The sequence below is a fragment of the Chenopodium album genome, chromosome 5 (genome assembly GCF_948465745.1).
Source record: "Chenopodium album chromosome 5, dcCheAlbu1.1, whole genome shotgun sequence".
Lineage (NCBI taxonomy): Eukaryota > Viridiplantae > Streptophyta > Magnoliopsida > Caryophyllales > Amaranthaceae > Chenopodium > Chenopodium album.
In genome coordinates, this window is record NC_137838.1 from 72,207,752 (window position 1) to 72,226,761 (window position 19,010).

The 19,010-nt window shown below is 32.1% G+C and overlaps 1 protein-coding gene across 1 annotated transcript; it reads right to left on the reverse strand.

Annotated features, from left to right (window-relative positions):
- Positions 1–14,902: 14,902 nt before the first annotated feature.
- LOC145630991 (cytochrome P450 81Q32-like) lies at positions 14,903–17,481 on the reverse strand. The gene is made up of 2 exons (XM_081683103.1): positions 16,586–17,481; positions 14,903–15,717 (listed from the first exon to the last, which is right to left on the reverse strand). Exons 1-2 carry the CDS (start codon positions 17,447–17,449, stop codon positions 15,094–15,096), a joined length of 1,488 nt encoding a protein of 495 aa, XP_081539229.1. The 5' UTR covers positions 17,450–17,481; the 3' UTR covers positions 14,903–15,093.
- Positions 17,482–19,010: the final 1,529 nt, after the last annotated feature.

Sequence of the window (19,010 nt, forward strand, 5' to 3'; positions counted from 1 at the left end):
AAGTCACATAACTCCCCCCATATGTTCATACTCAAGGTATATACGTTCCAAGAGTTTTGGTGCGTAATCTCTTTCACTTTACGTTATTTACATATTATTAGACTTGGTGATGACCCTCAAAGCATAACAATTCAATCATCAATAATAATTCAATCACTCAAACATACCAATTTAATTCTTGAATATTTAGTGACCACATAATATTTAATGTTGAACCCTTTTTAATTCTACCTCAGTGTCAAAGACACCTTAAACGCATAAAGCGCCAAAAATCCTATCCCTCGGTGTTAAAAACACCTTAAGTGCACAAAGGCACCAACATACAATTTATTCCTTGTGTACATAGACACTTATATAGCTCCTTTCTCATGCTTAAAGCATCAATAAAAGTTATATGAACCGTAATAAAATTTCCTTTCAATATTCCAATTATAATTAAACAATTAGTTTAATTAAACATGCTCTCTATCATGCCATAAAAAAATATGTAGTCCATATAATCATGTCAAAATATAATTTTCCAATCCATAAACCATCACAAATAATTCATGCTTCACAATTCAATCACCAACACCAATAATTCACAACTCAATACATAAACCTTAGCATGATACTACTTGTAATTGATTGAAATTAAACCTAGCATGATTCTACATCATCAAAATATGCTAAGTACGCGAACGTACCTTGAGTACGTTATTAAAACTGCCACAACTAGTAGAAATCGCTTACTTCAAAGTCTCCTACACATTAAATCCATAATAGAGTATTAATATTCACTCTAAACAAATTTCCAGCAATAAATATTATTTTAAAACCCTTCATAAATTAATTAGAATAAGCTGGAATTATATTTAAAACACCCTAAATTAAGTCCTAATTAGTGGGTAATTAAAATTTCTTCAAGAAACCCAATATTAAGTGTTCTACATAAAATTTAAGCACTTTATTATACTTAAAACTTGCTGTAATTTGGTTTTAAAACACTTAAAACAAAGGTCTACCCTATTATACATCATAGTCTTTCAATAAATCATGAAACAAGAACCTAGGGTTTCAAAAATTGGGGCTTTTTAATTAAAAACCAAATCTAAAAATTAATTCATACAATTACAATTATCAAACATCAAAATTAAACCCCCAAACTCATAATTTATATTTAGATCCAAGAATAGATTAAATTAAAACAAGAAAACTTAGTTTATATATATATATATATATATATATATATATATATATATATATATATATATATATATATATATATACTCGAAAATATATATATATATATATATATATATATATATATATATATATATATATATATATATATATATATACACATATATACTCGAAAATAGGGGTAAAAGAGGGGGGAGAAAACGGCAGCCACCGGCCGCTGGCAGCGGCGTGCGCTGCTGGCAGCGGCTGGCAGTGGTGGTGGAAGGGGGAAGCCGAAAAAAATAAGGGGAAGGGGAGGAGAGAAAAAAAAAAGAAAGGAAAATAAGGAGGAGAGAGAGAAAAATTTACCTTGGGTTTTCTCCACTCTGGGCAAAGTTAATTCTCCCCATAAGAGGGATATTTATACCCCTTCTCTATCTCCCCTTTTCCCCTAAATTTCCTCCTTTAGTCTTTCCTAATCCCTTCCCTACTAAAACTTGTTTAAAACATAATAATTTCTTAAAATAAAACCCCAACTTCTTATTGATTAATTAATTAAACGGCTTTTCCTTTTGTAAAATATTCCAAATATACATGAGATAAATAATTAAAACATTATAATTAAAATGCTAGAGTTAATTAAATACCTTTATAAAATATATATATTAAATTAAATACGTATAAAGTGTATATACATTAAATAAAATACGTATAAAAATACAGGGTATTACACTAGGATGGATTAATCCTTGCACCTTAAGAGATAGTATCAAACAACATTTGACTAAGCTCATTCAACATGCATCTTCAGATTTTCGATTTTCTTTTTCACGTCTTTCTTTTTCGAGAGAAAGTCGGTACCCTCCACAAACAAAATGACGGAAAATTTTTGCTTTTTTTGCATTTTTCGAGTCGCACAATCATAATACAATGCACACACGGGTCATGAGTCACACGTGTCATTTCACTTCGAGTCGAGTCAACCTCGAGTCAGTCAATCATATCGAGTCAAGTTTATACCTTGAGTCGTGTCAAGTCGATGAGTCAAGAAATGCTAAACCTTAGGTCAACCCTAAGATGATTAAAGAAATTGGCAAACTTCTATAGTCAAAATAAATACAGGTGCAGCAGAACAGGGAAGACCCTACTCCAGCGCCTGGCGCCCGAAATATCTCAGCAACGACAGAGCTCGAAGCCTCTCAGAAAGGTGATTTCGTTCTCATGCAGCAATTTTGGGTTCCTTGGTACGCCAATTAGCCCCTATAAGCAATTTGACGTGATTAGTAGTCGGCTCGATTACAATCGTAGTAAGTGATTGACCTGACAAAAAATCGTCTCACTTAGCTTAAGCGCCTAAAACACTGGCTCATTACAATCGGTTCAAAAGCAAGCACTTAAACGACAATATTTCCAAATATGGATTGTCGCGCATTCTTCTTAAACGACGACAATATTTCCAAATATGGATTGTCGCGCATCTTTTTCAAACGACAATTTTTCCAAGATTGGATTGTCATCCCTGGCAAGGTTTCCAAGCATGGATTGTCGTGCTCCTTCTTTATTGGCAAGTTTTTCTAAGTTCGGATTGTCATACATTCATCGGCTCGTTGGCAAGTTTTCCGAGATTGGATTGTCATACACCCAGTTCCCTATAGCAAAAATTTCCTAAAGGATTGTTGTAGGTCTCTATTCATCATAAATTTCGGCAAAGGTTCCTCAACGTGGATTGTCATTCATTTCAGTAAGTGGCAAATTTTCCCGAAGTGGATTGTCGGTCGACTCTTTTTTTTGCAAATGTTCCAAGACGCGGATTGTCAATCGTGGCAATATTTTCCTAAAAGGATTGTCGCATAGCGTTGGCAAATTTTCAAGGTGGATTGCTTTCAAGAGTTATATTCCAAGATGTGGATTGTTGATTGTAGCAAAGTTCTTATGAAAGATTGTTACAAAGCATTGGCAACTTTTCCAAAGATTGGATTTTGGCAAATTTTCCGAGGTACGGATTGTCACTTCATCGTGGCAACATTTCCAAGGATGGATTGTTACGTAGCATTAACAACTTTCCCTCAATCAGATTGTCATACATCATACAAGAGTTGTGTTGGAAACTATTCCCAAATAAAAGAGGACTGTCGACATACTGGTTCACAAGCAACAAAGCGTCGACGTACTGACGTAGCATCATTAAGGATTAAAAAGCAGTGATCTTTTCGAAGACTATCACAGTGGAAATTGGAGGCATATCATCAAAAGCTCTTTTGTTCAGAGACGCGTGAACATATCCATAAAAAAAGGAAGCTCTTTGTTCAGAGACCAGTGAACATCGAAACAGCAAGGTGGCGTTCCCTAGATTATGGAGAGTTGTCACAAACAACTGAGGATTGTTTCAAGAGAAGCAATCTTTGATAGTATTCCCTTGGACGTGGAATATTATCAAAGTGAAAGAGGATCGTTTCGGGCGAAACGGTCTTCTAATTTGGAAACAGTTACAGGCGTAGCAGTTTTCAAGCGGGATGGCATTCTCTAGCTTGCAGGAGGTCATCAAAACAACAAGGATACAGCAGCAATCGGTTACTTTCAGAGACGTGCGCTCGACGGTGCAAGATACACGTTTCTTAACTCTTTTATCTGTTTAACTAACGATAGTTTGAAGGTATCGGCATTACAAGAATGGTTTAGGATTGCAGAACGTTCTGAATCATTCTCTGTCCCTATCGCTACTTTGACTTTCGTTTTCGAAACTTGCGTTTCTCCAAACTAAGTCAAAGTGGGGGCTTCTGTAGACACCCATTTATGTCTCCCCAAAATCAAACCCAGTGATGAGTACCTTTCACGTCGAATCATAATCGAATGAAGTGAAAGTGTGGAAAGTCTAGTGTTGCGGATAGTTTTTAATTTCTTTTCTCTTCCCTCTGTTTTTGAAAACTTATTTTAAGAAAACAGCCAATCTAGTTTGTTTGGTCCGTGATATGGGTCCTATAGTAGTGTAGTTGGATGGGGCTTGACAAGAGCTTTCCAACGATATATTATAAGCCCAATTCCGATGAATATTGAGGAAGTTATGGCCAATTTACCAAACTGGGCCCGTTTTGAGCCTTATGTGCGGCCCAATGATCTAGGGGAGGGCCTAATATGATTTATCATTCCTAATGCAATTAGGAATGGTTTTAGTCTTCTAGATTCTTCTAGAAGGTTCTTTTCATTCCTAATTCAATTAGCACTGATAAATTGACTTTTGTTGACTTTTCAGAGTTTTAATTAAAATCAAATAGCATTTTTGAGGAAATTATATGATTTTATCCTCCAGTACGGCAAACTTATATGATTTTCGAAAACGCATTAAAAACAGGCTTGGCGCCTGACTCCAGGCATTGGCGCCTGACTCCAGGCATTGGCGCCTGGAACCAAGCCTGGCGCCTGGCGCTAGCCATTGGCGCCTGGCGCTAGCCATTGGCGCCTGGCGCTAGTGTTGGTGCCTGGCGCTAGTTAGCCAGGGTTTGCGCCAGCTCTGTTTTTTGTGCGTCAGACTCTGTTTTGTTTATTTTATCTTTTTGGCTGATTTTCTCTATAAATAACATATTAAAAACTCCATTTTCATTCACCAATTCTCACGAATTCACCTACAATTAGTTTTCATTCGCAATCATTAATTCTCTAATTTACTCTTTAATCATTCACCAATTCTCATCAAGTTTTCTTCTTTAATTCATTAATTCATATTTCTCTTTCTCTTTTCTAACCTCACTTTTTACATACAAAATAATTCCGCATTCACAAGATCTAGAAACACCTAGCCATATTCGAAGTTGCCTTCGCCCTAGACGTGAAAGGTTTAATTTCTGAGGGTTTGGTCCCAAGTCTCTATTTCAATTATTTAATTTAATTGTTTGATTATTATTTTCCTTGAAGTTACTAACGTGTGTATTTTGTTATTAGAAAGAGGTACGAGGCATCAAAGTAAGTATTTTAATTGATTTATTGATATTATGATGTAGAGATCATGTTTGGATTGTTATTATGATATTCCTAGTATCATGTCTAGGGTAATTTTAATATTAAATATGATTGTTACGATGCTTCCTATGTTCTTCCTAAAATTTATGATTGATAGTATCATGTTAGGGCTAAAGATTTGATTTTTATTGCTTAGTGACATGCTAGGGTTTGTTATTAATCTTGTTAGTACCATGCCTAGGATCTTGCTATTATTATGCTTTAATATTAACATGAACATGATTATGATTATAATTGTTATGATTTATGATTATTATGAATATTATTATTATTTTGATGATGATTATTTTTTTTATGATGATAATATTATTATTATGATTATTATAATGATTGATTATTTATTATGTTGCTTGATATTTATTATTTATTGCTTGATCACACCTTTTATGCATGTTTAAAGGGAACTTGTACTTGTAATCACGCTTAATAAGATAATTAATAATCTTGTTAGGTTTAATTGTGATTATAACTTCAAGTGATCGCCAATAATAGTTTATTTGTGCATTAATATTCAACCAATATAGATAAACAGGTTTAGGGTTAATCTTATTGATTGTATGTTAATTAAAAAGCGCACATGAATATGATCAGAATAAAGTAGAGGCCTATTATTAGGGCAGGTTCAATCTCTTTTAGGTTGGATTTGTACCTTCATCCCCGAACCCTTATTTGGTTCTAGACCTTATGGAGTTGACGATCTCTTGGATCGTTAAGGGGTGTAACCTTCACCTCGTGAACGGTTTACAAGTTCCTAAAAAACTTGTTGGCGACTCTTTTGCTCTATCTTCTTTCCCTTTGGACGCCACCGTACTTTAGTGTATGATCACAGTGGGGTTCAAGCTAGGGGTTAACGCTTGAAATTATTCCCTACAATTTTCAATCGAGGAGATAAAATAATAATAATAATAAATTAGAACGACATGTTACTTATCAGTAAACACAAAATTCAATTATGTTTAATAAAATTTAAAGTACCATAAGCGATATTAAATATTGGTAACTTTAAAGCATTTATTCAATTTTAATTGATCCTTATTGAATTAAATCATTCCAAGATCCTTTATTTGTGTAATAGTTGACCGGACTAAGGTCCTACCATCAAGCATTACATTTTCAAGGTGAGTAAACTCTTTACTGATTACAACTCTTGTAATTTTTGGTTGAATAATTAACCATCACATGTTTAATTATTACTCTTAGCTTCAAGGTTCTAAACCCTTTAGGTAACCTTGTTGAGTATAACCAATTAAATGTGTAGAACGTGATCTACCCCACAATACCTAAAATAAAAAGTGACACTCTGCTAAGGCCGACCCATTACCCACGATTAAAGGATTGTTGGGTATCTAATTGAAAAGGCAACCTCAATATTACTAGGACCTAGATTCATTTATGTTGTGATTATTTAGTGAACTCTAACGCATCATCAACCAACATAAATAAAATCTAACATGCATAATCTACTAATGCATAAATAAAACATGACATAGTATGGCCTTAATCCTAAGAAAACTAATAAAGCAATAAAGGCTCCCACTTGAATCTTCATGGATCTCATCCATTTGGCTTTTTGGATCAACTGCAACCTGTAATACTATTCTATTCTATCTTCTACTTAAATAAAATAAAATAAATTACAAAAATACTTAACGGTACGCAGACCTTATTTAGATTACAAAAATACGAAACGATGTGTTGATCGTATTTAGAATCTATGAGCCATACTAGTCTATATATAGCAATAAGTAGTATCATATATTATAAAGTGCCACATAATAAATCACTCGTCATGATTTCCTAAACTACAACATCGAATGATCATAATTAAGGAAACATGGCATGAAATATCTCATATTTTTAATTAATTAATTACTGCAATTAGATAATATCATATATTATTTCTTACCAACCATAAAATATCTTATATTTTATTTAAGGTAAGAGATAAAATCAAATCATATTTTAATTATATAAGATAAATCATATTTATTTTCCATGGTTATCCTAACTAATTTAGGAGATTTTATCCTAATTGCTAGCCAATCACATAATTTTAAATCAATTATTATCCAAAACAATTATGAGATAATCTCATTAAATCAATCATCATCCAAATAGAATCTTTTGCTCCATAATTATCCAAACATAACAAAAATAACAACTTTAATTTTGTTAATCATCTTTTCAAAATCAAAACTTATCTTTTTAATTTTAATTTTGAAATATGATTTTATCCAAAATAAATAAAATATTTTTTTTTTGAAATAGTTGCGCCAGCCACCGTGGTGTGGCCAGCCGAAGCCAGCCACGGTGGTCGTACACCTTGCGGTGTACGCTGTCCAGCAGCAACGCAAGAATAACAGCAGCAGCACACGCAACACTTGCAGTGCACTGCTGTGCTGCTCCTGTCGGACCACCGCCGGTGCGGCAGTCGCCGTGGCAGCGCCACCCAGCCGCGGCTGCCGCACCCAAAAACCCCTTTATTAATATTTTTTATTTTTAATTAAAACAAAATATTTTTAGTAAAATTTAATTAACTTGATGTGGTCCATTTAATTTTAAAATTAAATCATATTCGATTTCAAAATTAGGGTTCTTCATGAATTTAATCCCCAATTCAATTTAACTTTTAAATTAAATAATTTGATCATGAAAAATTCATAATTTAACATGAAATCAAATAGATTAAATTCTTTAAAGATATAATTATCAAATTAAATCAAAACTAAAACACAAAATTTCACAAATTAGGGTTTGAATTTTTGAAAATTTCGAAATTAGGGTGAGGGGGTCGAATTTTTCGAGTGCTTTTAGGGTAAAAATCGGATCACTTGAAGGCTAATTCGGAGCAAATTAAACAACTTTTAATGATTCTATATTGCTAAATCACATTTAAAATAATAATTGACCCATAATTAAATTATTCTCACTCCTAATTGAATTAAAATTGTGGGCTATCAAAGAATTAATATTCAATATATGTACATGCATAGGCTAACTATACCATTTTAGGAGTTTATAGGTACGAATGCGGAAAACATGAATCATATTCATATAGCACCTAATCCCAAGATCATGCATAACACATAAAGAATTAGAATTAATACATTTGAAGTGTGATTCCACGTGCGATCGAACAAGAACAAGGGAGATAAAGAACCTCAAGTGTGATTCCTCTACTTGGTCCACAGGCACAGATTAAGACCTCCACTAATGCTAGTTAGTCGCAATCGAACAGTTCAATTGACCTTCTATGGAGAAGAACGAGTAACGAACAAATCACGAACCACCACGAGGGGAGGGGATAGGCGTGTGACACAGAGAGGGAGAGAGAGATAGAGAGAGAGAGGGTTTGGGATTACTGGTTGTTTGGTGCATAATTAACTGTTAATTGTGTTGTATCATACAACCCTAGGCATGGACCTTATTTATAGATCTCATCTCTAAATAAGAGTCCATGACAAACCCCAAACCCTAACTCTAATCTAACTATGCTAGCCCAATCCAATTCATGATTAGTTACTTGTTCATGAGGTCCATAAATGGGCCTCTAACTTGCTTAACCCAATACCTTTGTTGTGTGACCTCATAGGATCCATTCTAGTGGGCTTTGGACTATTAAACTAGCCCAAAGATCAATGATCATAGTCTAGCAACAGATAATGACGACCCAAATAAAGAACGAACTTATTATCTCCATAATAGTGATTCTTGTTATATCTAGTAATTGAACTTATCGAAGACATAATTCCTTCAAAACATTCATGGGGTGAAGATAGGTAGACATATTGAACCTATCTCTCATCTCTTTTTTTTGCTGATGATAGTATATATGCTAGTTATAAGAGCAAATGAAGATGAAACCGACATAGTTCTTGATATTCTTTCGACTTATGAGTTGGAGTCGGGCCAAATATTGAATATGGAAAATTCGGAAGTGTCCTTTAGCCGAAACATTGATTGTGAGAAGAAAAATACGCTTATGATGAAGTTATCTTTTAAGGCTGTCGATAGACATGAAAAATATTTAGGATTTCCATCTTACATTGGAGGTTCTAAAAAGTAGATTTTTCAAATTATTCAAGACAGGGTTTGGAAAAAACTCAAAGATTGGAAGGAGAATTTTTTTTTTTTTTTTTTTACTATAGGCTAGCCGGGAAATTCTCATTAAATCTGTAGGACTTTAGATACTCCAAGCGGAATTGCATGAATTATATTCATAAGCCTCTAATAACCAAGATCAATGCACAACCCATAAAGAACATATAATTATACCTTTGAAAAATGATTCCGATCCATGTGTGATCGAGCAAGAACAATATGAGAGCAAAAACCCCAATTGTGAATCCGCTACTTAGTCCACGGGCACAGATTGAACCTCCACTAATGCTATTTAGTTATGATTGAACGACCCTTTCAATCAAAATTCTACAGAGGAGCAAAACGAATTAACCTCGAACAACCACCACGAGCACGACGAGACACCAAGGAGAAGTGGTCGGCCGTATGGATGGGTGAAAGAGGGGAAGGGCGTGTGCGTGAGAGAGAAAGAGATTAGGATTTTTGGAAATTTGGTTGCCTCACTTCACAATTCACTGTCTGTTAATTGTGACTTGTTTCAACCCTAGGCATGGACTTTATTTAGAGATCATATCTAGAAATAAGAGCCCATGTCAAGTCCAAATTCCTTACAACTCTAAACCTACGCCTTACATGGTTTGTCATAGCCTCATCAGCCCCATTAATGAGCCTCACACTTGTTCAATCCAATACCCTAGTGTGTGACCTCATAAGATCCATTCTATTGGGTTTTGGACCATTTGACTAGCCCAAAGATTATTTGTCATATCTAGAAACAGACAATAACGACCCAAAAGAATGAACTAATTACCTCCATAATAATGATACTTGATATATCTAGTATTTGCACTTGACGAAAGACATAATTCCATCAAAATCTGTAGCCCAAGCGATTCCTATATATGCTATGCAATGTTTTTCTATTCCCATTAGTATCCTTAATGCAGTGGAAAATATTTGTAGAATTTTCTTTTGGGGACAAAAAAGTGAAGAGAGAAAGATGTGTTGGGTGGCATGGAATAAAATGTACGGAGCAAAAAATCAAGGGAAAAAGGGGTTCCGAATATGTAATTATTTAACAAAGCAATGTTGGCAAAGCAAGCTTGGCAGATTTTGACTAATGAAAATTATTTGATGTCTCGAGTGCTTAAATGTAAATATTTACCCTCTTCCAATGTTTTTTTGATGCGAAAATGGTTTTGGGTATGAGTTTAACTTGGCGTTTTATTTTGAGCTTGCTGAATGTCATTGAAAAAAAGGTAAGGAAAATTTTTGGTACGGTGGGGGATGTAGCATCAACATTTGGGATGACTCGTGGGTTCCTAATTTACCCAATTTTTGTATGCTCTCTGCCAAAGGTGAGGGGGGAAATCTACCAACTATTGTGAATGAGTTATGGGATGATCGAAGGTCAAACCTGAGTAACCATATCAAGAAGGGAGTGACGCTTCCGAATGCTTGTAGAAATGTAGTCAAAGATATCCTACGGATGTAAAAACTTTGTATTTCTTGCTCTTTCTCTTTTGTGAAAAGAATGGGTAATAGTGTTGTTCATAGCTTAGCTAAGTTAAGTAGCTCTTTTAGTGAGTATCGAGTATGGTTAGCATAGTATCCCCCGGAAATTCATAGGGTGATTTGTAAATCATCTCGAACTTTTGATGATGAATTTATAAAGCTAAGCTCGGTTATGTGTAAAAAAAACAATAACAAAAACAAAAAACAAAAAACAAATTTATAAGTAAACATTTTCTTGTAGAGTAGAATATAAAATTTAGAAATGATAAATTTTTTTTTAAAAAAAAAAATCTAACTTAGAATAAAAGAAATATAGAAAATTGAAAAACAAAAAGAGTTTGGATTAGATCTTAAAAAATACACGATAACATTTTTAAAATCATAAAGTAATATAAAAAATTATTTTTAAAATGTAAATTAAAAAATTATCAAATCCATACAAATGGTTTATGGACCTAATTCAAAATATAACCATAACAATACTAAGTATTTAAAAAAAAAACTTCGGAAATGAAAAAAACAAAAAAAGTGTTTTAATTTTTAATTTTTTATTTTTGTATATAGTCTAAGCTTCCAAGTTAAGGAAACAATAAAACATAATGATATATTTTAAGGAAACTATATAAACTTACAATATTAACCTATATTTTTGAAAAAGCAAAAAAAAAAAATATATAGAAGTGTAGGGAATAATTTCAAGCCTTTAAAATCCCACTAGCTTGAACCCCACTGTGATCATACACTAAAGTACGGTGGCGTCCAAAAGGGAAAGAAGATAGAGCAAAAGAGTCGCCAACAAGTTTTTAAGGAACTTGTAAACTGTTCACGGGGTGAAGGTTACACCCCTTAACGATCCAAGAGATCGTCAACTCCATAAGGTCATGAACCAAATAAGGGTTCGGGGATGATGGTACAAATCCAACCTAAAAGAGATTGAACCTGCCCTAATAATAGGCCTCTACTTTATTCTGTTCGCATTCATGTGCGCTTTCTGATTAACATACAATCAATAGGATTAACCCTAAACCTGTTTAATCTATGTTGGTTGAATATTAATGCACAAATAAATCTATTATTGGCGATCACTTGAATTATAATCACAATTAACCCTAACAAGATTATTAATTATCTTATTAAGCGTGGTTACAAGTACAAATTCCCTTTAAACATGCAATAAAGGTGATCAAAAAATAACAACAAATATAATACATATCAAGCAACATAATAAATAATCAACATCATGAATAATAATAATATCAATCATAATCATAATCATGTTAAGGCATAGCAAGATCCTAGGCATGATACTAACAAGATTAATAACAAACCCTAGCATGTCACTAAGCAATAAAAATCAAAGCTTTAACCCTAACATGATACTAACATGAATAAGTATTAGGAAGAACATAGGAAGCATCATACTTTTAATCATACTTAATATTAAATTACCCTAGACATGATACTAGGAATCAAAATAACAATCTAAGCATGATTTCTACATTATAATATCAATTAAACCATTAAAGTACTTACTTGGATGCCTCGTACCTCTTTCTAATAACAAAATACACGCGTTAGTAACTTCAAAGAAAATAATAAACAAACAATTAAATTAAATAATTGAAAGAGAAATTTGGGACCAAACCCTCATAAATTAAAACCTTTCACGTCTAGGGCGAAGGCAACTTCGAATATGGCTAGGTGTTTCTAGATCTTGCGAATGCGGAATTTTGTATTAAAAAGCAAAGTTTAGAAAAGATAGAGAGAATAATCAAGAAAATCTTGATGAGAGTTGGTGAATGATAGATGTAGATGATGAATGCTAATTGAAACTACTTGTTGATGAAAATTCGTGAATGAAAACGGAGTTTTTAATACGATATTTATAGAGAAAATCATCCAAAAAAGATAATTTAACAAAACAGAGTCTGAAGATCGAAAATCAACATTGGCGCCAGCACCAGTGGCTAGCGCCAGGCGCCAATGGCTAGCGCTTGGCGCCAATCCTGGTTCCAGGCGCCAAGGCCTGGGGTTGGACGCCAAACTGATTTTCTACGCGTTTTCGAAAATCTGATAAATTTCCTGTACTGGAAGATAAAATAATATAATTCCATCGAAAATGCTATTTGATCTTGATTAAAACTCTGAAGAATCCTAATTGAATTAGGAATGAAAAGAACCTTCTAGAATGTTCTGGAAGACTAAAACCATTCCTAATTGCATTAGGAATGATAAATTATATTAGGCCCTCCCCTAGATCATTAGGCCGTACTTAAAGCTCAAACCGGGCCCAGTTTAGTAAATTGGCCATAACTTCCTCAATATTCATCGGAATTGGGCTTATAATATATCGTTGGAAAGGTCTTTGCATGCCCCATCCAACTACACCACTATTGGACCCATATCATGGACCAACCAAACTGGATTGGTTGTTTTCTTAAAATAAAGTTTTCAAAAACAGGGAGAAGAGAAGAGAAGAGAAATAAAACTTTCCGCAACACTAGACCTTTCCACACTTTCGTTTCATTCAACTATGATTCGACGTGAAAGGCACTCATCACTGGGTTTGATTTTGGGGAGACACAAATGGGTGTCTACAAAAAGAAATTTAGAATTGAAAATAAAAAATCAAATAGCAAATCTTCCAACTTGAAAATTTAAAAAAATATTAAAAGATCTTTTAAAAAAAGCTAAATGAGATTTAATACGACACAATTCGTTTAGATCATAGAAAAAAGATTTTAAAAAAACCAAAGATTTTTCATAATTAACTTTGTAAAGAATAAATATCAAAATCAAGCTTAAAAATTATAAAGCATTCTTAAATAAAAACGGAAACATAAAACGAAAACAAAATAAATTAAAACTACACGTATAAATTTAAAAATAATGTATAATTTAATTAAAAACCACAATTTTAATGTATTGAAATTATAAGTAACGAAATTAAAAAATATTGTACAATGAAAATAAATTAAAAAAAAATCTATAGACACGAAAAAGAAAAATATTTATATAAAAAAAATTATGCAGACCTTTTGTTTCAAAAAAAATTTAGAAGAAAATATAAAGGAGAATTCGTTTAAGAAATGATGATAAAATTTTAGGATAAACTTATTGACTTGAATGTCAACATAGTCATATAATCCTTTTTGATAATGTAGGACATTAAGACACATGCCATCATATTCACTTATATTTATATAATAGTGTACTTTTTGTAGGTTTTTTATTATTATTATTATTATTATTTTGTAAATAGATAAATTATATTTATTGAACTTAAACTACTTTTACCAAACTAAATTTATTTTTACTAATCAAAACTTATTTTCACAGATTATTTATTATTTTTTAAAAATAAATTAAATTTATTATAAATGGATCTTATTTTCAAGAAACTTTTAAAAAGAGTTTTATGATGGAAATAGAATATATTTGTAATATATTTATTAAAATTTATGATTAATTATTATATATGAAATATAATAAATATAATGATAATAAAATTCTATAAATATTTTTAATTAAATAATCTATCCAAAATTTGCTTACTTTAATCAGCATAATATGTGTCACGATAATACCTATTTATTGCTTACGTGGCGAGACACCTAGCAATTAATTAAAATGCCAAGTGTTAATGTCTCGTGGCCTGGCTACAAGATCCGTCTTTTTTATTATTAGTGATATGAAATTAGCATAAAAGGTTTCAAGAAAGAAAATGGAGCAAGTAATAAATAAGAACAGAATATTAAATAAATGGAGCACATGATCTTAGTTAAGAGAAGGATAAACATTATACCCAAGAATATTTTTATACATACATGGAAGAATATAATCTTGTTTTAATAAGGAAAATTTTAATTTAGTTGATTGGAAAACATATTCAGTTAAATTTATAATAGGAAATGTTTAAACAAAGAAACACATATTTGATTTAGAAAGTTACTAAATTGTAAAAGAAGATGGCAGATTAGATTTTTTTTTTTTATTAAACATTGTATTATAAGCCAATATAGTTATTATGGTCTTTTAAGGAGGACACCAAACCCTTTCCCTTGGCGTATAAAATATAATTAAATTTATTAAACAATACATAATAACATAGAAATGAGTAATAAAGAGTAATAAGGTAAGTAGAATAAACGTTTTAGCTTGCTATTTAATTAAGGGTATACAACAACTTATAAATAAAGTCATAAAATATAAAACGCAAATGGATCATCCATCCAAACTTGAAAATTATCCCCTTAATTTTACTAGCTAACAATTAAAATTATTATTTTTTCTTTTTTTTTTTTCTTAACCAACTAAAAATAGTTAATTAACTTTGAGTTTCGCAACGACATCCACTATTGAATACCTAAGGTGGCAAATTGCCTCTAAAGGCTTTTCCTTAGGACCAATATTAACACCACTCTTTACAGTCAAGTCTATTAATTCATCCTTAGGTGCTTCCCAATCAAAACATTGGATAAGAGTCGCCAAAGTCAAAGTGATGTTCCTAATAGCAAAGGCGCTCCCCGGGCAAGACCTCCTCCCAATTCCAAAGGGCAAAAACTTGTACCCCTCGATCTCATAAGCAAATCTCTCTGGCTTAAACACATTCGGCTCGTCCCATAGGCTAGGGTCCCTTTGTATCGCCCAAGCATTGACATAGAGCATAGTACCTTTTTTTACATAAAACCCTCCAATAGTGCAGTCTTTGGACGAGTAATGTGGGAATAATAGTGGTGCAGGTGGGAAAAGTCTTAAAGTCTCATACATTATCCAACGTATGTAGCTCAATTTCGGTACATCAGATTCGTTTACGAGTCTTCCTTTGCCTACGATTAGATCAATTTCTTCCCTTGCTTTTGCGATGATTTTTGGGTTGTTTATGAGGTTTGACATTGCCCACTCCAAGGTTTGAATTGTTGTTTCTGATCCGGATAGCAGTTGCATCTGATATATATGGATAATCATATGATTTTATAAGTAACACTCCCTCCATTTATTTATAAAAGGAAATTCTATTAATTCCTAATTCATATTAATTCCTAGTAAGACAACATTTCATTTTTAATATTAATGCTCGAGGTAGTATGAGATACACACTTTTTAGTAGAAGAAAGTTCACTTTGTTGGTCAAGGTTCATCACAAAAACATGTGACATCGAAATAAGTAGCTTCTAAGTCTTATAAAATATCGTACTCATTTTTTTAAATAACCAATGTGGGATAATTACATTGGTTGATGTAGAAGTCTATATTTCAACAAAATTTACACTTCCCCTCATATTATCAACACTATATTAAAGCATGTCTATTTCTTGTGATGAGCCATTGTCGTCTCTACTTATGATGATGGTGATTGATGAACCATAAATTAAGCAATAATAATATGGGGATACTAAAAACGACCAAAGTAGTCAAACATTTTCCTCACAAATAAATATTGCGTTTACTAATTTTTTCCATAATAATTAAGGCAAATTAGGATAAAATCTTTTCTTATCTTTTTTCATCTTAAAATAATTCTTCTGTCTTAAAGAGTTTCTAGTTTCTAAGGAATCATATAATTATATTAATTATTTTCATTTTCTTAATTGCCACTTTATTATTTCTATTTGCCACATCACTTTCCACATACAATTTGTGACAACTTTTTATTTTTATCAATCACATATTGCAACCTTTAGCATTTTTATTGAATCTTAATTATGAATTTTTTATATATAATTACATGTATCAAAGCTAAATTATCACAATTAATAAAATTTTTGAGGAATTAACAAAGCTTTATTGCTATAGGCAAAGGGAGTAATCTTACCAAAATGAAGCTTTTGATAAATTCATCTGTGTAGCAATCAGGTTCCGCTTCCTGCAAGTCTAGCAATTGTTCAATTAAATTTTTTGTCACAACTTCTTCACCACAAGATGATCCTCTTCTAATACTTTCTCTACACTCATCAAGCAAATTTTGTAAATACTCATCTCTCTTCTTCCAAAGCTTTTTCAAATTCTTCTCTATCCCCCCAAAACCTACCCACCTCAAAATGGGAAAGAAATCACACATTGTCACAGAACTAGGAGGTGTCAAATCCATGTTATCCCATGGCTTCCCATTTACTACCCACATCACAAAGTTGTGCGCTACCTTATTAAATATTTTATTTAAGTTCACTTTTCGGGTCCCACCCTCGGACTCGGTTAGAAGATCTAAGATCATGTTATGGATCTCAGCTTTTCGGGTGGGGCTTGCTTCATTAAGCTTACGAACAGAAAACATTGTTAAGACCCCAATACGTCGGAGATTCCTCCAATGGTCCCCATATGGAGACCATATAAGGATCGAAGAGTTGTATCCTAAAACTTCACCCACAATGAACTTAGGTCGGTCAGCAAATACAATGTCGTTTCTATTGAGGCATTCCTCGACGGCCGATAGAGAAGAGACAACCAAAAGGGGCTGAAAACCCAAACGCAAGGAGAAGATTGGACCGTAACGTTCTGAGAAGGTTAAGAGTATTTTGTGGAAAGGGGGTTTGAGTAGGTGTAGGTGGCCCCATATAGGAATTGATGGTGGACTTGGTGGGAGGTTCTTGTCCTTTTCTTTAGAGGGCCATAGGATTTTGTAAAGGAAGATTATTATTGCAAAAAGAGATGGGTACAAGTACATTTTCTCCATTTCCATGGATTTTTGTTGTATGAATATGGTTGTTTGTGATAAGGGTATCGTTAAATTGGAGAGTAGGTGAGAGTATTTATAATCAAACGGGTAAATGGTCACGATATAAGGCAATAAATAAAAATTCCTTGGTCTTATGTATTGGTCAAAGATGATGACAATGCATGTGAGGCATGTGGGCTTGTGACAGTTAAGGAAATAAAAATAAAACAATATTTTTTTTTAGGAAATTAAAGATTCTTAACATGCAAGGAAGATATTTATACTTAAAAATGGGTAAGATCAATTTGATTATATCCTAATATGATTTTTTTTAAAAGTTAGTAAATATTTAATGAGTAAATAAAAAATTAACTATCTTAAATCTCTTTAATTGATAAACATTTAATTTTTGAATGAAAGTATTTTCTATGATAAAAAAAAAAGGAAAATGTTTAAATTACCACCCAAAAATGTATCCATTTTTAAAATAACCGCCCATTTAATTTTTTATTTTATTTTACCACCTTTTAAATTAACTAGGGTATCCTACGCGCACGATGCGCACGAAAGAGTTAGCTCTTGTATATTTAATTGATTTACATCCCTTCATATCTTAAGCTAGTTTAGAACTCTTAATTGATTTGCATGATTCAATAATACTTAACGTATTTTTTCTTCAAACGAATTTTTTGTGAGCTTGGTCATACGGAGTAATAATATGTGATTTGTTCGTTGTAGCTAAAAACTTAATAATGTAAGTTCAGTGTTCTACGACCATATAATATCTATATCTATATCTAATACTAAAACAATAACTACTTAGTTATATTTTTCCTCTTAAATTCTCTCCATATGTAATACATTTTTTTTTCTATCATCAATTTCCTTCGATTTTAGGATTTTAAAGTTATTTATACCTCTTGATAACATCTCCTCAAATATCATTATTTAATATGAATGTCATTTAAATTCCACGTTGTTTATGTGCGTGCCATTAAATAATGTACAATTAAAAAGCTAATAAACCTTAACAATATTTGTAATAATTAAAGGACAACAAAATTGTAAATAAGAAGAGCAACCACAAAGGAGTAAAAATAAATCATCTCGTGGTAATAAACAAAGTCTTCGTACATACACATTTTTTTCCTTTTTAAATAACAATAATAACATATGAAGTACAAAACATTATAATTTTTTTATTTAAAAAAAAAGGCATTACAAGTTTTTGTTAAAAAAAACTTTGTATTAATTGATGGTATGTTTAATGAAAAAAAACCCAATTAAATATATTAATGAGAGTAAACATATTAATGAGGGTAAAAGTAAATATATATTTTTGTACACAATTTTGTACATATTTTTTAGGGTATAATTGGTAGCACACTATTCCTAAGAGTAATTTTATACTTTTTATAACGTAGGGAAAAACTACTCAGATTACCACCCATTGCAAAATTTTGGTGGATTTCTGGCATGTGGATCTACCCAATGGCTAGTAACGGCTAAATTGCAATCAACCATGTCTTCACTCCACCTCCCCTTTAAACCAATTTATTAAGTACAAAACAACCTAATATAAAAC

Bases quoted from the DNA above. Each gene is read 5' to 3' on its own strand.
- LOC145630991 (XM_081683103.1), bottom strand. From the start codon at position 17,449: ATGGAAATGGAGAAAATGTACTTGTACCCATCTCTTTTTGCAATAATA. The intron at 15,718-16,585 runs GTAAGATTACTC...CATATATATCAG, and splicing joins TTATCAAAAGCTTCATTTTG to ATGCAACTGCTATCCGGATC.